The sequence below is a fragment of the Chaetodon auriga genome, chromosome 22 (genome assembly GCF_051107435.1).
Source record: "Chaetodon auriga isolate fChaAug3 chromosome 22, fChaAug3.hap1, whole genome shotgun sequence".
In the NCBI taxonomy this organism is placed as follows: domain Eukaryota; kingdom Metazoa; phylum Chordata; class Actinopteri; order Chaetodontiformes; family Chaetodontidae; genus Chaetodon; species Chaetodon auriga.
This window is the reverse complement of record NC_135095.1, coordinates 19730001-19751977: the sequence shown is the minus strand read 5'-3', so window position 1 is coordinate 19751977 and position 21977 is coordinate 19730001. Positions and strand designations below refer to the sequence as shown.

Sequence of the window (21977 nt, the reverse complement as noted above, 5' to 3'; positions counted from 1 at the left end):
GCCGGCGTCCGTCTGTGAGACGTGCGAGCACAGAGACGTTTGCTCAGACGCTGACGGGACTCTGCAGCGTCACATTGATGTTGCCATGACGACTCGTCAATGGACACGACAAGAGGAAATAAAACAAGTGAAGAAGAAGAAGCTCGATCTGACTCAAACCTCTCGGGTTTGTTAGAAAAGCTCAGTCTGTGCTGTGGCGTCTGCGCTTCACCCTGAACGGCGAGGAGGAGGAGCAGCAGCAGGAGACGCTCTGCTGATGCTTTTACACTGAAGGGGAGCGTGGTCTTCCTGTCTGCTCCGCCCACTTATAAGCAAATCAAAAAGCATTTTTTTCTCTCAGCCGAGGCGGGAAAACGTCTGAAGAAGTGAAAATAAAAGGCGACACTTTTTATTCATTATCACAGATAAACCTGTGGATCTGTTCACGTCCTGAAGGTTTGATTTACTCACTTTGTAAACATCAGAAAATAACGAGGCCTGACGGCTGACTGTGCAGAGGACTGGCAGCTAAGGCTCATGGGAATTGTAGTATTCAGAGACATCCACCAAAGGGACTGGTGGTCAGAGCGTGAAGCTCCAGCGTGATGGAGTTGAGCAGCTGACCGACGTTTGAGGATCAGTCGATCGCTGCAAACACAAATATTTCAGTGTGACTCCAGACATCAGCTGCTGTCCAGTCAGCTGTTCAGCTCCTTCAGCGCCTCCATCAGCAGAGCGGCTCACGGCCCGCTCACCTGTGAGGAGCGAGCGTCTTTAATCTCTCCTCCTGGGAGAACCATGGCGCTCCCTCAGCGTCTATCTGAAGCTGAAGCAGAACGACCTGAACGTCGCAGAGAGGAATGTGGCTCGGAGCCGCCGCTGTAATGAAGACATTTATTTGCCCGGCGAGCGGCCTCGCACCTTCAGCGAGAGCGCAGAATATTGACCGCCGGCGGCGACAATCACAAACCACCGAAAGGTCAAACTCTATATTAAGTGAAGAGCCGAGGAGAAATTATAGAGCTGCTGCTGCGTCCACTGATCATCCCGGCTCTGCTCTCCTGACCGCAGATAATCAGAGGATGAAAAATGGCAGAAGGAGCAGCAGGAGACGTTATTGGTGCTGATTAAATGGACGGTTGGCGTCGGCGTGCCGAGGCTCCGCCGGCTCCGCTGGCCTCGTTCACACCGAGGAGGAGCCTTCATATTTCCTTCTAATAAATGTCCACGTCACTCCCCGTCTCCTTAAAATCCAGGTGAGACTTAAGACGCTTTCACTGACCACTGATCTGAGAGCAGTCCGTCCTGGTGTTTGGGCGATCAGGGTCGACTCTGGGCCCTTTGAACGCTGCTCGGACGCGTTTCCACTCTCTAAAGACCAAATGTGATCCAGACTCACGAAGCGTCTCAGTGTAAACAGGGTCAGACTGAACCAGGACACAGCTGAAGTGCTTTAGGATCCTTTTCTGAAGACATTTATGTCCACACCAGGACGCTGATCTACACCTCCACCGCCTCCACCACTCGCACATCCAGCAGTTCACCAACCACCAATCACAGACCTGCACAGGATCTCACCCGCCAGCGCCTCCAACCGACAATCCATTTCATCATCACTCGCTTTGGAACTAGTTTTCTTTATAGAAATAAATGTCCAGATGAGCTCACTGAGAGACAACAGCTGACCCCCCACCACAGAGCTCAGCTTGATTCTGCACAGAGACATGAGGACACAGCTCTATTTTAGTCAAAGCCGAATCTTTGACCGGCCTTAAAGCAGCTTCAGAGGACCACAGATCCATCTGCTGGGATCAATAACGTGTGAAATCCTTCAAAAGGCCTCGACTGCTCCCGTCTGATCAAAGATAACGGAGTCTGGCTTCATGTTTCTACGTCACACCTGACACACCTAAACGATTTGTGATGTCACAGATCCTGCTCGTAGGCCCGCCTCTTAAAACAGACTGACCCCATCCCGTGTTTCTCACAGTAACACGAGTTCTGTTGGAGGCTGAGAAGACGAGTCCTGAAACCTTTGGAGTACCACAAACACACAGATGGACTGAACATCATCACAGCCTGAACGCTGCTCTTCCTGCTCTGCATGAAGCTGATTTTATGATCTGAAGACTTTTCCTGCTCAGTGATCAATACTCACTATTAGCATTCTGACCTATTGATCAGTGAACCCAGTCGGGGCCTTTCAGCAGGAATTTATACATCAGTGTTAGAACCTTCATCAGGTTTCATGGAGTCAAACAGCTGAGACTAATTCATCATCCTTCATTTGTCAGATATCTGTCAACTGTTCTATCCTAAATATCATAAACCTGTGAAAAATGCCCAAACCTTGGTCTAAAGGCCGGGATGATGTCATCAAACATCCTGTTTTGTCATTTAAAACCTAAAAAAATGTCTATAATAAAAATATCTGTGTACTATCATCACTTCTCCCTTCATGAAGTCAGCGGTCACGATGGTTCAGGACGATTTGACTTCATGGAGGTCTCAGCAGTGAAACTCTTTCTGCTCTGTCACAGATGCACAGATATTATTCTGTTTATGGAATAAACGCTGAACTAAAACACACATGAAAACATGTGACCAGAAAGAAGAAATAAACAACTTCCAGCTGACTGAAACCAAACGTTCAGTCTGATGTTTGTGAACACTGAGCTCAGTGATGATGGAGGAGGAGGAGGAGGAGGAGGAGGAGGAGGACAGCTGGCTCTCCTGCAGAGGCAGAGAGAGGCTGGGGGGGGGGAGGAGAGGATGGGGGTGTTTGCTGCCTGAGCAGGAGAGTCTGAGGGGGGAGGAGGTGCCGAGCTGGAGGCCAGCAGATGGACCCCTGCAAACAATAGAGGCAGACAGATGCAGCCACAAAGAACAGTGACCGACCACACACACACACACACACACACACACACACACACACACACACACACACTGCGGAGGCTGCAGTTCACCTGACAGCCACCAGGTGCTCAAAGCAAGCGGACGCACAGAACCTGAAGCTTCAGCTCAGACGACCTTTGACCCCAAACTTCCTGTCAGCCTGAAGACAGCTGAAGTGTGACTGGATAAGTTTGGTGTTTGTAGTATTTGTTGGTCACATGACTCACTGATGGATTTCACACTGTAAAAAGTGTCCGACAAGCTGAATTTCCAAAAGAAATCGACTTTTCTAGAATTTACAAATGAATAATTAGTTTTTATAAATACTTGAAGTATTTTTTGGTACTTTTTGTCGACATGCTCTCATGAAGAGGAGGAGCTGAACATCTGCTGCTCCTCTTCTCAGATATCTGAGAACTTCCTGCAGTCACCCAGGGGGCTCTGAGGGGACAAAGGGAGGGATTCTGTCACTCCAACCCCCCCCCCATTAACAGAGGGGCGGGGGGGGGGCATCCCAACACACTCATCTATGCAGGGGAGGGGTCTCGCTGCAGGACGGGGTGGTCCACGTAATGCAACATGGAGGTCTGAAGCTCAAAGCCTCCATCAGCATCTCAACAAACAAAGCAGGTCAGTTTGTCATCAGACCTGGTTCAGCAGACCCCCCACAGGTCTGAGGGGCATCCCCCACCCACAACACCCTCAATGACAAGTACCAGGGGACACAGTGACAGCCGTCAGCCGGCTCTCCTGCTCCAGACCTCCTGAACCCTCCTCATATGACCTCCTCCAGCTGTAAAAGCTCCACACACTGGAGGAGAGAACGTCGTGTGAGGAGCAGCGGCAGCGAGACTTCAGCTCATCTGCTCACGAGCTTTTCGCTCATTTCAAACGGTGGAAAGACGAAGAGCTCAGATCGAGAAGCTGACTTTTGTGTCCAGTACAGATCCTATGTTTCCCATAATGCAACTGGTTAGTCTTTCAAAGTCCACACCTGCAGTCTGAAACACAGCCTCGACGTTTTTATGATGTTTCAAGACCAATATGAGATCAAGTCTGATGACATCAGCATGACATCAGCATGACATCACTGGTTTAAGAAGATCTGATACTGAATCTCACATCAAATCAATATCTCCTGATTGATTATCCTGACAGCGGATATCATCGTTTTCAGCAGAGACACGATGGAAATGATCTCTGCGTGTGACTAAGAAGAAAAAACAGCGTCTGTTAGCGATAACGATGACAAAAACGTAACGGTGAGAATGATTTCTCTCTCTGGAGATCAGAAGCTCATAAAATCACGACGGAGAGACGGAGAGCTCAAAATAATCCTCAGTCTTGCTCATGAAGGATTTCTCAGATTGACGTGGTCAGTGAGACGTTGACGGAGCGGAGCGGCGTCCATGTTTCAAAGATGTGTTCACGCAGCCTGTCATCGCTCTTTGGTTCCTGTTCACTCAAACACATCTGATAATGACTTCTGACCTCTGCGCTGAGGCCTGACTGAGCGTCCTCCCTGCCAGGACGTGCCGAGGACAGACGAAACGAGGAAACGAGGCGTTCTGTCCAAACAGGGAGGCAGTGAAACTCGGCATCCGGAGAGGAGACCAGAGCGAGGCTGGACGTGGACCTGAAGACCTGCTGAGCCAGAGGACGCCTCTGCCGTCCTCGTCTGTGTCTGCTGGTCCTGACGCTCGAAGTCTGTCCATGTTTCCCTAAACGGTGTGATCCAGATACTTTGACACAAACTGGAGATTCTTCGTTTAAATGACTGAAACCCTCCGATCAGAGTTATGGAGGATCACATCTGTCTCTCCGCCTCCTCCTCCTCCTCCTCCTCCTCCTCCTCGGCTTGCTGAGTGTGACGACTTTCAATATGAGTGTATTTGATTTGAGGCCAGCGGGTAAATATTGACAGAGTGCAGCTGAATGAAAACGCTCCATTTCTGCAGCAGCGCCGCGTCTGAGATGAGTTTTCCTCTGCAGGCCGAGGAGGCTCTGCGAGGAGGCGGCTGGAGGACATCGGGGCGGTGGCGGGGGCCTCCTCTGTCATCTCCTTCCCCTCTCTGCATCCGTCCCCCTGACTGCCGCCCCCATCAGCTCGGCCGCTCTGAACCATCAGACCTTTCCATCACTTTGTCTTCGCTCGTCCATCTTCTCTGGATTCAAACGCCGCTCGGCCTCTCGGCCCGTTCAGGCCTGATTCGATCATGAAACACAGGAGTGAGGAGGGTTTTTCTTCCAGCAGCGAACACATTAAGTGACCCTGACTTCTGCCTAAACTAGTTCACTCTCCAACTCGATGATTCACTCCACACAGCCAATTAAAGGCGCCCTTAACAACCGCCAGCTCGCCATCGAAGCTCTTTCAGCACCATTATTGCTCATCCGCAGTCACTTCAAATTAGATCTACGAGTCAATACCACAAGTCAATATTTAATTTGCTCATAGCAGGTGGTGATTTAGTCAGAGGACGGTGGACCGCCTGCACAGGCCGCCATCATCGAGGCCGCGTCCTTCATACGTGGTGCCGAGAGGGCCGAGACACGCCGAGCACCAGACAGGAGCGTATCAACAGTCCTCAGATGTAATCAGATTACAGAGTAATCTTCAGAGTGTGAAGAGCTTTAAGTTTGGACTCGGGTCAAAACAAGACACAAGAACAATATTCAGGCAACTCACCGATCGAGTCACAGCACTCCACCGATCAATGACACTCCAACTGAAAGGGCCTGCTTCCACCGTCAAAGGTCCAGACGAGCCAATGTTTGCTCCAAAACACGAATAATCCACAGAAAGGAGTTTCATCCTTTCACGGTACGATGGCAGACGAGCTCACCTTCCTCGTTCTAACTCCAGGAAGCAACATGTTGGTTTCAAAATGGCCGCCGCACTTTGACTTTTCAGCTGACACCACTCTTGACCAATTAGGAGCTTCCAAAAATGGAGCCAATTGCAGCTGATGGTGCATGATTGGCGCTTCATGTGGCCAATGAAATTCTAAAAACAAGGAAGTGCTGCTTCAGAGGGTCGTCTGCAGCCAAAAGAAGAAATCCAGTGCAAACATGTCTGTTCCACAAGCTGTTAAACACATTGAACGGCCTCCACGGAGAGATATGGAGCCAGAAATGTGAGGAGAGAAACCTAAATATGAACACAGACGAGCTAAATGTAAAGATTTAGACTGAGACAAACTGTCAGAAAACATAAAATAAAACATCCTTTTTCTTACTGAACTGAGCAGAGTGAGGCTTCATGCTGTGTTTTCACTTCATAAGGTCCACACACAGTCATCTGCTGGCGAACATCATTTCCCAGAAGCCCACAGACAGTCAGGTGAGCAGATAGCTCCAGAGCCAGAGAGACGTGAAGGTGGAGACTCTGAAACCATCGCAGCTGAAGGTCCATTTCTGATTTCAAAGGATGAATTTCAGGAACAATCAGTGTCTAATTTGTCCTTAATGGGGGCATCTGTCTGACCCGGGAGCCCCGGTGCACGCTGGGATATTCTGAGACTCCCTGACACGAGGCTGAAAATCAGCCTGTTCTGAGGGAATGAAGACGTCAGCCGGCCTCCCTCGATGCTGGCTGGCTGTTAAACACCGCAGAACCTCCAAGAAGCCTCCAGAGGATCGTTTAACAGCTTCACTCTGTGTCGTATTATGATGTTCACAATTGATCTCCCTCTCTGCTGTGTCTAATTATGCCTCAGGGAGGTAACAAAGGAAGGTGTTGCGCAGCGTACTCTTCATTACTTGGCTGGAGGAGGACCTTGGCAGCGACTCAGTTGAGTCTTCAGCCACAGAAACAAAAAAAACATGGAGGACTTGTGTTTGTCTGCTGTGTTAATATGGCCGATGGCGCTTTGCTTCCACGTCAACACCTCCAGGGATGTTTGTGTTTTTGTTCTGCAAAGCAAACTTTGCAGCTGACGCCTCTTGAGAGGCGGTTTTAATGAACTCCTCTGGTTAACAGCAGCAGGAGCAAAAGTACAGATTTTCCAACATGGCCGTCATGGCGCCTTGAAGCGACTGGACGCTGTTCAAACTAACAGGCGTCCTGCCGAACCGGCTGAGGAGGGAAAGATGCTAACGTACCCGTTTACAAGGTAAACCTGTAAAACAAATCCAGCCTCAATCGCACACGGCGAGGCCTCGCCACGATTATCACCAGCACGGAGCGCACAGAGCTGGAGCGTCGCGCCTCTGCTGTGAGGGGAGGCGGACGCTCCCGCAGACGCCGGAGAAACCCACCTCCACCGCGCAGTGAATGTCAGCTCTGAAATGAAACTGACTGACTGAATCTCCGTCTTTCTCTTTTCTTCTTCTCCTCCCTTTTGTCTCTGCTCTTTGGAAATGGCCACAGAAGAAGACGTTTACATTCCTCAGCACTTTCCTGCAGCCACAAACGCTTCCTGTCACTGTCCCAAAGGACAGAGACGAACTGAGTCCATACAGGCGACACAAAGGAACCTGCCCCGCTCACTTTTCTAAAATCTATGCAGGAGCAGGAGCAGGAGCAGGAGGAGGAGGAGGAGGAGGAGGAGGAGCAGGTTTTCTCCTCTCTGATCTACAGCAGCAGGACAAACACAAAGTATCTGACTTCAGACAAAGCTTGGCTGATGATCACCAACATGACTCCATCTGATCGTAGGATTGTAGGAGTACATGTACTGAAGTACTGCATTTAAGGAAGATTTCAGGTAATTCTACTTTATACTTCTACTCTTCTACAATCATTTGACAGCTGAATTACTCTCCAGTTAAAAGTCTACATACGAACATGTGACAATCTTAGAAAACACATGAAAAGCACGACTACAAATCAAACCACCAGTTTCCAAGCTATTGATCTGCTGACCCTCTGGAGGGGCCTGACCCTTACATTGGGCACCACTGGACTATACTGGCTCACAGTATATAAAGTATTTGAAGTACCTCCACCTGCAGCAGCTCCAACAGGAAAACGCTGCTCTGACATTGAAGCTTCAGTGAGAACAAAGTGCACAATGAGTACTTGTACTTTTTGTACTTTGAAGGTCTTAAATGCAGGACTTTAAAGTACATTCAGCTCCACATCAGGGTGTACTGTGATACTACTCTAAACCATCAGGCTGCCTTTGAATGCTGTAAACACAGAGTGTCCATGAGGTGAAGCAGTGGCCTTCATACCTGTCCGTTCTGCAGTTCATTGAGGCCTTTGCACAGCGTCTGGTTCTGGAACAGAAGAAGGAAAAAGGAGTAAATCAAAGTGAGGCTGAATGTCCTGAACACGGCGCTGAGCTTCACACGCTGAGACCAGAAAACACGTTTCAAACACCTGAGCGCCTCAGCTCAGAAACCGACAGTCCAACACGTTTGACTCGACAGACAAGAGGAGCAGTGCTGATGTGAAGAGAAACCACGCTGTAATAATCCGTCCGTCCGTCCGTCTGCAGCACCAGCCCGGCGCGGTCAGGTGCTGCAGCCAGCACACCTGAGCTCATGTGACGTGCTCGCGTGCATTTCACGCTTCCTCATCTTAATCCCGCCTCCTAAACCCTGATTGGTCCTTTCTTCCGACCTCGGCCTGGCTGACACTCATGTGACACACGATGCTGACGCTTCGTGAAACTCGTCAGACAGAAGAAACCGTCTGCAGCGTGAACACACGCAGACGTCCGAGGTGTGACTCACTCATCCTGAACAAATCATTATCATTAATTAATTCATTGTCATTAATGTGAACGTGCTCGGGGTGATCAATAAGCAGGACAGCATTACTCATCGATGGACGTCTGTTCAGTTTGTTGTCAGATTGATTTTCATCAAAGTTTTTTTCTGTCTGATCCTCTTCATGCTGCAGTGACCCCCCCCCCCCCCCCAACCACCACCACCACCTTAACAAACAGCAGTGAAACCTCAGGAGGCAGAAACGCCGTCGTGCCATCACAGCTGGACCGCTCCCCGCCGGCGGAGGAAGACCTGCGTCTATTTGTCATCTGTGATCTAATGTCCGGGGACGGCGGCGCACAGACCGCCGCCCGGTGGAGGACTTGTGTTTCTGTATTTGTCTCCAGCAGGGCAGGTGGTGAGGGCGGAGCGGGAGAGTGTGGAGGCTCGTAGATAAACAGGCGGATTCATTGGGTATGCATTGCTTTTCACACTGGGGACATTTCTAAGCAGAGCGCTGATAGTTTCCACATCAGCTGCACTCGAGAGTTGAGCAGCGTTGCGTCAGAGAGAGATTACCGCACCGCAAACCCCAACCATTTCACATCGCCAGCACGCCGTTTGACGCTTCCGTCGACTCGCTCACCATCACTGCCGCACGTCTATCTCAGGCGGTCCGTCAGTGTTCCTGCACAGACTCAGTCTGAGGTCGCTACAGACATCAGCACGAGTAAACCTGCAGACATGACCTCTGCAGGGGGGCTGGGGGGGCGTTCAGTGCTTCAGGACACGGAGGGCACAGAGCTTTACAGTCTGTCCTCTGAGCAGGTATTTAAACAACATGGCTGCCCACGCATCATGACCAGCAAACGGAAAGGAGGACGAACACACTGCCAGCGAGTAAAGACAGACGGAAACGTGGAAAATAAGTGTTAAATCAACGTGAGTCCAACTCGGCAAACAAAACTTAAAATTAACTGTTTCCATGAAAACTCTGCGGAGCGTCTTTAAAGACTGTTAGAGTTCTGTGTTTGGATGAACCGTGAGTGTTTAGATGAACTAAGTGTGTGCTTCACATACTTATTGATCTGTGGACATTATGTGCAGTCCAACAACGAGAATTATTCTGAATATGGTGAACTGACTGTGGTCTGCTCTGTGAAAGGAAAACAAATCTTTGACTGAATGTGGTGGATTCAGATGTCAGTTGAACTCAAACTAGACTTTTCTGAAACAATTGGAAATCCATTGAAACGCACACCGAGGTTGTAAAAGAGCAGAGAGGAAGCTGCAGGCTGGACCAGGTGACGTGAAGCGAACCCTCCGTTGATGCTTCAGGACACGAAACACAGAGAGTAGCCGTCGATGTTGCGCTCAGTTTGTGCATTGAACCAGGCCGACGTGTTTGTGTTTGTCCTTCACTCCTGAAATACAAATGTTTGGTTTGCACGAGATAAAGATCAGCTCGCTCAGAGAGGAGGACGGGCTGAATTTGCTGCTGACTGCATCTGAATGACTGTTTTCTCTCAGCACATAATCCTCCCCCTTCCCCTGAATGCAACAAAATGAAAACAAATGGCATCTCCCCATATTTACAGCCAGAGCATCTGTTCACAGCGCACACAAACACAGCCGGCTTTTGCTTTCTTGTCAGCGTTTGGACGGGGAGGCTTTCTGGGGAGAGCATTAGCACTGTTTGGCTAACTCTGACGGGTTTCATCTCTCAAAGCTGCAACCGTGAAGCCTCGTGGGAAACGGCGGCCACCTGCCCAGCTGCTTCCATCGCCTTCCTTCCAACGCTCTTCTGTTGAACGCAGCCCATGTCCCACGTTTAACACCCGCCAAGTGTCTGCACAACATGGTTTCATCAACAAGAGGAAGAAGCCAAAAGAAGCAACTTCTCCAGGCGATTACGCTTGAAGGTCACGGTCAAAGGTCACGGAAATGCTTACTGAAGGCAGACTCTGGAGACCATGAATAGAGAAACACAAACAGAAATGGCCTCATGCTGGTGCTGGAGGAGGAAACTCTGGGGATCATCCTCTGGAAACCCAAAATATCCGAGGCAAACTTCCTCTACGGTGACGTGAATGTGGTGACGTGTTTCTGTGTGTCCACTGTTTTGGACAGAGAGGACAGACGCTCCATGTCAGAACACTGGCTGGAGCGTCGGAGAAACCGATCACCGGGGACTGGAGGTAGCTGCCTGAGGAGCAGAGGAGCAGGAGGAGGTGCGAGGAGGCAGCCGGGCCGAGGTTGAGAGGAGGAGCGGGCCTGTCCCCGGTGTGGCGGCGGCGTGAGGCCCAGACACGCTCCGACATGCCAGCGTTCAATTAGAGGTGTGGCTGTCACACATTCACAGCTCCAGCAGGAGAAACAGCCTCTGAGTTACAGCGAGAGTGACGGCGGAGCGTCTTTCACTGTTTCTACATGTTAATTAAAAGAACCAGCTGTTCCGTCATTTCTACACAAATACATTTTTCTCTGGAGCAGTTCTGCTTCTGTAACCAAACAGGACTGTTCAGCAGCTCCTTCAGGTTCTCTTCCTACTTTCTAATAAGACGTCCTTGACAGAGTAAACGAGTTACAACTATTGATTAACAGTCAACAAGTAGGTCACTTATAGGACAATAACCTTTGGGTTCCTGTGGGAGGACGAACACAGTCTCAGAGATGTTTCACAATCAAGCGTAAAAGTGATCCATTAAGCATTAATAGTTTATTTATGGCGTTAATAAAGCCGTCAGTCACAGCTGACGAGCCTGAACAAACACTGAAATAAATGAGGCTCGAGGATCGAGCCGAGGGGAATTCCAGCAAGTCTCTCACAAAGTGTGCCGAACACATCACTGCCTGGATGTGTCTTTAAATAAAGTCACAGGAGTGAAAAGTGAAAGAACGAGGCTCAGATCTGATCTCTGCTCTGGATTTGAAAGCAGAAACCAAGTCGCCACATCAGGTTGGTAACGCAGTCTGAAAAACACTAACAATCAGAGGACTTATGTCCACGCATGACGAAGAGCAGCGTGTCCATGCTTTTACTTCAGCGGGTCTGGTCTCAGGTCCCAGGAACGTCTTTTCTGTGATGCTGCTGAAGAACACGCTGGCTCTTAGTGCGCCATAGATCGAATGTGAGTCACTGCCACTTGTGTAAATCTCTCAGTGATTCTGGACCAGAAACTCTTCCTGCACCTCGACAAACAACAAACAAGCCTCGCTGGCTTTTATTGCCTTTTACTTTTCAGAGGATGAAAACACTGCAGCCCTTCAGAAAACCACAGATCTGACCTGAAGTGCCTTCACAATCGCTGGATTACACATTTAAGGCGGGACGGGTTTCTGCATCCTGCTTCTGCTGACACCTGGAACACCTGAGCAGCAGCTCATGAGCTGAAGGAGAAGATTTTAAAACACCTTTCATCGTTTAAACCCTGCTGCAGCTTTCTGATTGGATTGGCTTCCAGTTTCAAGCCTCTCGCTTCAAACCCGGAGCTTTCAGGCTGCTGCCTGCTGAGGCTGTTGATAGCCGGCCTCTAACAGGTCACCGTGGAGAAAATGATTGAGTTCTGCGACGCTGCAGATGTGGCGTGGCCTCTCCGTTTGCCTCCGGGAGCTGAAGATGACACGGCGTCGTTGGTTTCTGCTCTGAACCTGCAGGCGGACGGCTGCGCCTGTGTCGGCGTCTCGCTCCGTCTCCGTGCGATCACGCAATAAATTGCCTTTTCATTAGATGCAGGTAAATGAAATTGTCTTTCGTCTCCGCTGCTGCACGCGTGAGAGCGAAGTCGTCCATGTTCAGACATAAAGTCCATTACGACACGGACAGGACGGACGGTCTGTGGTGTACAGGACAACGTTACAGAGGCCTCACTCGTTCATTAAACCTTAAACAAAGAGAGACACACTGCATGTCTCCCTTCACCCTGTCACAGGATGCTGCAGCGTCCTCCGCACACAGCGCTGAGCGGACACATCTTGACGAATGTCCTCACACTCGTGGACATGAGCAGATGAATGTGGACAGCACATTGTACTCCAGCACACCCACCTCGCCTGCTGCTGCAGCCGGCAGGGAGGGTCTCACCGAGAGACGCTCTCAAGTTACATCACGGGAAACGTAGGCTCGTGTCTTTGGAGCCGGACTCATATGACTGGCTCAAAGCGAGGACATCTCCACCTCTGCTGCTTCGATTCGGTTATTTCTGTCTCTCATAGTCTTTATGGAAGCGTGCTGCTCAATCAATGTCTCATTAAACGTCGGCCCAGCGGCCGCGAGCTTGGCATCATCCTCGCCGAGCGGAGCTGGGCGGGAAGCACAGCAGAGGTCAGCGGCGTCTGTGATGTGTGTTTACTGAGACGATAACAGGTGAAGAGAAGGGACAGCCTGCATCACGTCCAGCTGCTGTCCGTCCAATGAAAGTCCCCGCGAGGCTGCAGGTGAGGGTCCGAATTTGAATTCGGTGTTTTAAAGAGCGAATGCCATCGGAGGGTGTGAGATCAGGCCTGCAGCCTGCTTCTGTCAGCGCTGCACGTCTGCATCCTGTCTCTTTATTTTTACGCCAGCACAAGCCTCGTTATATTTGGCATGTTGCTACGGAAACTGGCCTTCATTTAAGAACCATTGTTGCCTCTTCCACGAAGGGCAGAACAAACTGTGCCGAGGCTTTTCTTCCATTTCTGAAGCGTCCCTTTGACACGGCGCTCAGGTACAGCAGAGTGTAACGCCACGCTAAAGAGCGTGAACAGAAAAAACTCTGCAGCGGGCAGGTCATTATTTTTCATTAAGCAAAGTCGCACAGTAATCACTCTTCAGTCCAGGCCCCGATTCAGCTGACTGTTGAATAATGTGCAGCCAGCACACACACGGACACACACGCCGCTAGCCAGAAGCTGTGGACAGACAGCAGAAAGACTGTACAGTCCTCAGAAATAACAGCGCCTGCAGGCAGCAGCGCCGCTTCAGCTCGCGCCTGATAATTGGGTTAATTTAGCCGTTTAGCGTGATGACGCCCCAGGACGGCGCCCAAAAAGTCCACGGCAGGGACAACAGTTGTGACAAAAACTAAAGAGAAAGGAGGCGGCGGCAGCGCTGACGGAGCGGCTGCTAACAGCCTCCATGCTGTTCCTGCTTTATCTCTTTCTCTGGGGCAGTTCTGTCCAAACCCCATTTATTTTTAATTGCTTCTGTCCGCATCTTTGTTTACGTCTCTGCGGCCTCCGATAAGCAAGGCAGTAATGGGAAATTAATTTGAATACATTTCCAGAGGTAGCTGAAGTGTTAGCCTGTAAAATCAACCTCACTGCTGCAGCGTTCCTCTTCTTCTGCAGCACCGACATGAAGCTGCTTTCATTAGTTTTCTGTGCACCGTTCACATTTCCACACGCGAGCTCACAGAGCAGCTGGTGTCCCCGACGGCCCTCATGTAAACACAATGTATGTCAGAGGGCAAAGACGACGCTCGCAGCCGTCTGGATGGAGGGTCACGGCGGCTGCAGAGCAGTTACACCGACGCTGAGGCTGAAACAGTCAGACGGTGTCAGCCCGAACATCAGGAGCCTGTGTGGAGCATCGGTACAGGGTTTAACAGGAAGTGAGACGAGCCGAAAAGACCTCTGAAGCAGCTAGGTGCCGGCTTTACTTAAAAACACCTCAAGAGCCCTGAAAACATGGCCGCCGGCGTCCCTTCTTCATGCATTTCTTTTGAACGGAGCCGAGACTCAGATCACATTGAAGACTGTAGTGTGAGACCTCGTACTTGTTCATCGGGAGCCTCGACCACACGACAAAGAACACACACACCAAAACACGTAGGAGCAGAAGGGCTGTCCACACACTTCTGTCCATACAGAGCATGACCATATTAGTCTTAAATGTCCCACAAAGCCGTCTTCTATGAACGGGACCCACGCTGCAAACCTCCAGAAATGTATAAAAACCACAGAACACTACGTTTCTGTTTAATCCTGCTTTTGTCGCCTGGAGTTTGGAGTCAGATCGCTCTCAAAACTACAGCACCCATAAGGCTTCGCTGTCTGTTGGCATGGCGACAGCAAAGCACAGCCCTTCCTTTCTACTGTTTTGATGCATTCATGTGCCGTCAAAGAAATCGGAACAATGGCTCTCAAAGCAGAAGCGCCTTGTGGATTTTGCCGTTTTTAGCCGCTGCGAGCACGTTCGGGTGGAGCGAGGCCGTTATCGTCCCTCCTCACGTTTCCCTCCTCTTCACTCCAACACTACATCCCGTCGCTGCTTTTCAGCCATCACTCATGGCGACCTTGTCGAGGAAAAACAAATTAAAGTCCCATTTATTATACGGCGCTCTTTGTTAGCGCCTGGCTGGCAGCACAAGGACGACCCCCTCCATGGCTGAATTTAACCCCAGACCCCAGCCTCCCCACAAAACCCTCTGCACAGATGATTCAGGTTTCTTCAGCTGCTTTTGATGAACTGTTGGTGGTTTTGTTAGCACGGCAGTTCGTCTTCATCCTGCTCGTCCTCTCAGAGGACAGATGACACCCGCTCACACACAGATGAATACATCAAAACGCTTATTTTTCATTCAGGAGTTCAGTCTTCAACACTGTGGATGAGCTTCAAGAGCACTTTGTCCACCGTGCTGTCCTTCATCTCAAGGTCATCCTCAAGAGCCATTGAACCACATACAAACCTCACAAAATGTTCAGATCTATCAACCAGAGCTGCTCCTGCCTTACAAAAAGTCTCTCAAAGGGACAAAGCATAAATCTACATTCTCAAGTTTTCTTCTTGCCAACAAATCCACAAAAAAGAAGAATGAGTAAAACAATGGAAAGCAGAGCCGCAGCAGATCAGCCGATTAAGTCATTCATCAAACGTCCCTTTAAAGCGTCCATGACTATTTCCTGAAGATGAAGAAAAGCCTAAAAAGTGCGTCTCCTGGTTCTGATGTCAAAGTGTGCAGTGGCCTCCTGAGCCTGCTGTTCACTGGATATCATGGATCATTTCTAAAATAATATCCAGTCACACAGTATTGAACAAAGCAGCTGAGAAAAACTTCTAACACTGATTTCATGATCCAAACGCTGCGTTCAAGGACACCAGTGAATTCATACTCCAACACACAAACAGTGACTGTGACTGTAGATGACGTGAAAACAGAAAGAAACACGGCGTCGAAAACAAGCCTCTGACCCAAACGTGGCGATGGATCGACCACGAAATGACTGATGCAAAAGCTACACTCAAGGATGTTTGAGGGCCTTGAATCCAGATATTAGACATGTCCCAGAGATATTTCCCCCGGCTGACTCTTCACTGCAGCCATGATCCAAATGCAGCAGGAACGTTAATTCAGGCACTTTTTGTGGACCTGAATTTGCATATTTTCATGAAAAACAGAGCTCATGAAGTCTTCACACCATCCCCCTCGCTGCTCCTCTCTTCCAAACAAACGTTTCTTACGGTTAGTCTGATTTCAACACGTGAATGAAAGAAAGGACGGCAGCCATGCTAACGAAAGCACAGAATCCATGAGTCAAACGCTGCACGGAGCTGCATTCGAGGACGTTTCTGAGGCCTTGAATGTGGGTTTTCAAAGACGTTCTCCTGCTGCTTTTGTTAAATTACGATTCTTAAGTCGACGCTTTCCACTCCACTTTAGTTACCAGGCAACTTGGCTGCACATTTCAAGTGAGACATGATTAAGCAAACATATTATTCTCCCTCTGAAGGCCCGACAAAACACATTTCAACGCCGGCCCGTTCGTCTCTGCACCCCTGCTTTTAATTCCTCTCATGCAGCTCTTTATCTGGTCCCAGCATGTCATTGCCTTTGCAAAATTGTGACTGGCGCTGCTGTCCTGAAGACCGGCGAGCCATAAAGACCTGGGTGGAAAAAAACTGCACCCTGCGGCCGAGGAAATCTGTCAGAAAGCGTGTTGGCGAAGGAAAGGTGACACACTGGCAGCTTTAAATCTCAGCTCAAAGCAGGAAATCCCTCTTCAGCGTGAATCACAATCATCAGCCACGTACACAGCAGTGAAGTGTCGTGTTGCTTTATGTGCACGTTTGCATCCGTGTGCTGTTTTACAGAGCGAGGCCAGCTCGTACAGCTGTGCCCCCCCACCCCCCACCCCCCCCCAGTGAGCAGCAGTTTATTTACAGACTCTCACGCACTGATTTTAAAGCATGGCAGGGCTATTAATAGTGCGGCAGCCCTGATCTCCACTTCGAGTCGAGGCTGCATACGAACCGTGCCATCTTCTGGCTGCAGCAGAGAGAAAGAGGCTGAGCGTGGACCGGGGGGGGGGGGGGGGTGGACGAGGAAACAGAGATGCTGCTGCTCGCTAACAATAAGAAGCTAACGTGGAAGCCTGTCACTGCACCGGCTTTCCAGAAGCATCTCGCTCAGCACGGCGTGCTCTGAAAACAGACGTTGAACAGCGGCGGCGGTCAGTTCAGGCTCGAGTCCAACTCAGGGCGAACGAAGCATAGGGACGCGACCAACACGTGTCTCCGCTCCTCCTGCAGGTGAATCGTCCCTGCAGGATGTCCACAGTCGCTCTGCTGCTAATTATGGCGAAAATCAGTGAAAACAAACAAAAACAAGTGAGTCATCTGGATCTCACTTCAGCAGGATTCATCAGGCACATTCTCCTTACTGGTCTGAGGCCAGACATGAATAAACGATCGGGGCTGGAACAGAACCTCGGCAAACAAACTGTCTGCAGCTCCGAGGACGGCAGCCGGCGTCTGTCGGCGTCTTCTTCGTTGGTTATTCTCGTGTTGTTCTGGAACACTTAATGTTTGACAACTTGTTCTGTTCTATGAAGAATGAAGCGTGGACCCAGACCTGTCCTGACAGCAGAGCACAGAAAAACAGAAACTACTGACAATACTCAGATGATCCCCCCCCGCCGGCGTCCCACAGACTGGACAAAAAATGAAAACATGTTTGATATTTGATCTTGGCTTTGCATCAGACAGAACTGTGCACGTTCAGGTGTGTCAGCTGTCGATGTCAGTCACATGTTTGCAGGAGGGTCTTCTTCAGTGCACGTGATCCACATGTTGATGATGGATCATCGTGTCTCGTCTGCTGAATCAGAGTGTTCCAGCTCAGGTTTGTGTTTCTAAGATTGCAGGATACAGTCTGAGGCCAGCGACCTGAAGACGACCTGCAGCAGCTTCCTGCTCTCAGCGGCTGCTCAAACACAGTGAGGACATGGCAGCCATTTTGTTTTGGGCCTGGTGCAGCTGTCCCCGCCCTCTGTCTGCTGGACTGAACCTCTTCAAGCCTGATCGTCGGCCTCCGGCGGCGCCGTCTGGCCCCGGTCAGCGGCGCTCAGCCCCCTGACAAACGCCGTTCCCGTGTGGGAGCGGCAGGTTCCCCTGAACGCCGCTGCTTCCAAAGCTTTGCAGCTGAAGCTGTGACTCACAGGTCAGCGTAACCCGGCAGGAAGAACAGGAGGAAGATGACTGATATTTTTAGGCGAGTGACTCACACAGACACGTCTCTCTTATCTCCACGCTCTCACTTCTTGACTTGGTGTCTTAGCGGAGCGCTCCAGCAGTAACGAGCTAACACGGGGAGGATCTGCGGCGGGATAAAAGGCCGCCGTCGCCGCTGGATGGTGTGTTTTCATTATCTTCTGCTGTCCTGAACACACAGCTGAAAATAGCTCCATCCAAACTAGAATTACCTCGTCTGACACCTCCATCACGATGAAGATCCGAGGAAGTGACGGGCTCACCGCTCACTTTAAGCGTCGGATTATATTTCAGCTACGAGCCTGAGCGCTCTCACCTTCATCATCATCTTCTTCACATCTGATCATTGTGTGTGATGCTGCTTGTTTGTGATGTTTGGGGTAATCAAAGGGGTCTCGGGTTCACTTTGTCCTCTATCACATCATACCGTCAAAGACAAGAGAGACACGAGCGGTTCAGTGACGGTCTGTGTGATCCAGACCTTTTAGTTCTGCTTCCACAAGAACCGACATGGTGACTGAAAACATGTCAGTCTGTCACAGTCGGCTCACGAGAAGATCATTTCTTCTTATCCAGACTGTAAATACCGACAGACACGTCCAACGGACCAGAGCTGGAACCAGCAGCCAAACAATCCATTGGTCCATCGACTGAACATGAGGGAGACGTTCGCTGATTCCAGCTGCTCGAACAGTCCTTCAGCGTTTCAGCAGTCGATACGTGTGTCAATGCTGTGCAGATGGATCGATGAAGAAAAGGCCTCCTGCTCTGAAACATGATGGAGCTTCACCAGGTTTCACTGAGATCTGCTGTTTGCACTGCTCTGCTCTTCCTCCCGCACTCACATACTGACACACATACCGGCTGCCATGGTTACCGAAGATCCTGAGTAAACACACACACACACACACACACACACACACACACACACATATCACGTGACCGTCCATGATCAGCGACTGGATGTAAAAGCAGATATCTTCTGAATTCAGGCTAAAACCACACATGTGATGAACCAGACCAGACTTCAACAGGAAGTGGACCCTGACCCTCCTTTCAGGCGGTCCACCTTAAAGACTCTGAGGGTCTTTGTTGGATGCTACCATGCATACAGGTGCGGGCGTCATGAGGCCTTCAGTAAACGAGCCTGACTCTGCATTCACGAGCAGTGACACGGCTCAGAGACAGCATTGGACACTGTTTGAGGACAATAGAGCCACGTTATGTCTCCTGATGTTTTAACTGCCTGCAGGTTCATTCTGCCTCAGAGGACGTCTGAGTGTCTCCAGTCAGGACACGCCGTCATTGGCAAACCTTTGGGCGCCGTGTGCAATAACAAATCTGGGTATCTCTGCAGAATCAGGAGCTCAGTCTGTTCTACAGTTCAATGCACCTTTGTGGCGGCGCCTCGTCCCGACTTCAAAGCACAGAGACTTTGGAGGCAGAAATGTCCCCAACTTTGAAGTTGATCAGGGAGGCTGATGGTGGGAGGGGTCCGGATGAAGGCTGAGAGCCTCCCCAGAGGCTCCTCCACTCCTGCAAGAAGCACTTCAAAGCACCGCCGCTCCTCCGTGGTGGCAACTCGCTATTTTCACTGCTTCTGCTGCCTGAGCCGCCGCCACGCCACCGGCGCCTCCACCAGCGCTGCTGCGTGGACGCCACGACACAGGCCGCCGCCAGTTTCTCCAAAATGCGACCAGCTGAGCACACCAACACGCCGGCGGTCACACGGTGCAGGCTGCTGGGTAACAAACGTGTGGTGACCCCCTGACCTTTCTTCTAGTGGCACCACCAGGCCAAAACTCCCACTATTAAGGTGTTTTGTACTGAAAGCTCCAGATAGAGCTGCTGCCTGAAGCTTTGCTCTGACAAACTGTGAAGGTCAAGAGCGAGCGTTGATGCTGATCACGGTGGATTCAAACAGCTGAAGTTCTTCCATTTCACCACACTGCAGATCACAACAAGGTTTACATTTGTTCAGAGGATTCATTTCATATCTAAATGAGCTTCAGGCAACACTAATTATTTCCAAACCACTTCAGAGGAGCACTGCACAGACAGCTTTATTAATTCTTTCCAATTGATATGTAAATAGTGTTGGGACGTTAAGTACCGAGCTGAAGTGAAAGTGAAGCCCAGAGAGTCTTGACGATGTTGACTCTGGAGGTGCTCGCAGACACCTGCATGTGTTCATGGAGCACATGCTGTAAGCGTGATCCACGCTTCGTTTCCTCCACACAAACACACGGATTGTGTCGACGGCTCGGGCGGAGGTAAATTTAGCCTGCAACACAAAAACTCTCTGCAGCATTTTGCCGTTTCAAGTCTTTACTCGGCCGTTTTCCAAGGCGATGTTTGTGTCACTGCCACTTTGATTAAGGGGATTTCCAAAGATTATATTCCCCACAAACTAGAAAGGCATTATCAGTATTAAAGCAGCGACGCCTTGAGCTATGCTGAGATCTGTGGATGAGATCAGATCTGAGAGGGGTGGCAGGATTAGATGCACAGAGGCGTAGACCTGACGGCTCATCACAGCTTAACACAGGCGCCCATACCCGTCCATCTCCCAACGCTTGGACCCAGGACCAGACCCCACCTGCCAGCAGGGACATCAGAACGCACCCACAGCTCACACATCTGGACGCCATCACGGCGACCTCGTCTGTCTGACTGGTTCAAGTATTTTTACTGTGACAAACAAACCAGAGCAGGTTTCAGAGTGAGCACCTGAGGCAAAGTGCCACACCCTGCTGAACAGATCTCCATGTGGATGCTCCTGGCCTTCAGAGGACCAGTTCTTAGGACTGCACTGATCCCCTGATCTGTCTAGCGCCACCATGAGGTCACAATGTCCACCTGTGGAACGAAATGAATGAATGAATGAAATATTGACATGTTGGTCCCAGTCGTGGCCTCCAGAGGATGCATCAGTTCCTCGTTGGCCCCCTGAAGCTCTCAGAGCAGTAATCATGTTGTGCTTTGTTTTGGCCTCTGGAGTGAATCTGATCCAGCGATTCGTTGAGAGATAACGAATAAAAAAAGTGTCACTGCGGCGAGGCGACACTTCTCTGTCACATGACTTTCTCTTCAGGTTTCTGCCGTTCACGTTCAGTGTTCAATCTGCAGCGTCACCACTAAGAAGCCATTAAATCCTTCACATGAACGGCAACAACGAAGCCAGAAGGTCCTCAGTGCAGGTGCAGCACCTGTGCTCACACCTGTTCACGCTGTCACATCAAATGAAAACATCTGCACTTTTCTCTGTTCTCATAATTCATAAACAAGTATTTAAGGTGAATATCTGCATGACTGGACACACGGCAGCACGACCGTTAATCAGGTGGAAGCTGCGAGACCTTCATATGATCAAACAGATCTGGGGCGCTCAGTGGATGAAGTCACCTGATCGGCCCTCTAACAGCTGAACTCCAGCCCCCTCCAGGATGAAGCTCACTTGTTTATTGGCAGTCCCTGCGAAGCAGCACGTGACGTTTAGTCTTCATTATCATCAGGCGGCGTAATGTGATGCACGACCCCGTGACCCTCCACAGAGAAAAGGAGGCTCCGGAGGGGGAGGCGTCGCAGAGCCGACCGGCTGAACGCACCACGGCCTCGGGCGTCACACAGACACATGGTCGCTGTGGAGGACAACAATGGGCTGATGGGAGTGATGACACAGCTGCGACTGAGCAGACGTTTCTGAAGTCAAACTGCTCCACCGTGGAACGTGAAGGTCAGGCTGGATGGAGCCCGTGAGGAACATCACAAGAACGTTTAAAGACTTCAGCTAAACGTCATGAATGACTTGTCTTTTTGGCTGCATTAAAGAGCAACTCAGGTCTGAATCCACTTTCTGAGTGAGCAAACTACAAGTCTTATATAATCAATTCATCACACAGTTTTTTGCCTTTTGGCCCAAAAATCTAAAGATGCTGAACATAAGACCTGAAAACTCCGAGGTGTCTCTGTTCTG

The 21977-nt window shown here is 50.2% G+C and overlaps 2 protein-coding genes across 5 annotated transcripts in view; both read right to left on the bottom strand.

Annotated features, from left to right (window-relative positions):
• Window positions 1-21977, bottom strand: part of phf21b (PHD finger protein 21B) — a 68807-nt gene that overhangs the window by 26451 nt on the left and 20379 nt on the right. Inside the window, exons 1-2 of one of the 2 annotated variants that reach the window (XM_076722620.1) lie at window positions 9794-11099; window positions 8053-8097 (exon numbers count right to left, since the gene is read on the bottom strand). In XM_076722620.1, coding sequence (XP_076578735.1) covers window positions 8053-8097; window positions 9794-10252 — 504 coding nt within the window. In that variant the 5' untranslated portion in view covers window positions 10253-11099. Of the gene's footprint in view, window positions 1-8052; window positions 8098-9793; window positions 11100-21977 lie in introns of those variants that run through there. The other variant, XM_076722619.1, reaches the window with a different exon arrangement.
• The window catches only part of LOC143314966 (uncharacterized), an 8705-nt gene continuing 3630 nt past the window's right edge, over window positions 16903-21977 (bottom strand). For all 3 annotated transcript variants that reach the window (XM_076722337.1, XM_076722335.1, XM_076722336.1), the window contains one exon: window positions 16903-21977. This exon is cut by the window's right edge. The gene's annotated coding sequence lies outside the window, so the exon portion shown is untranslated.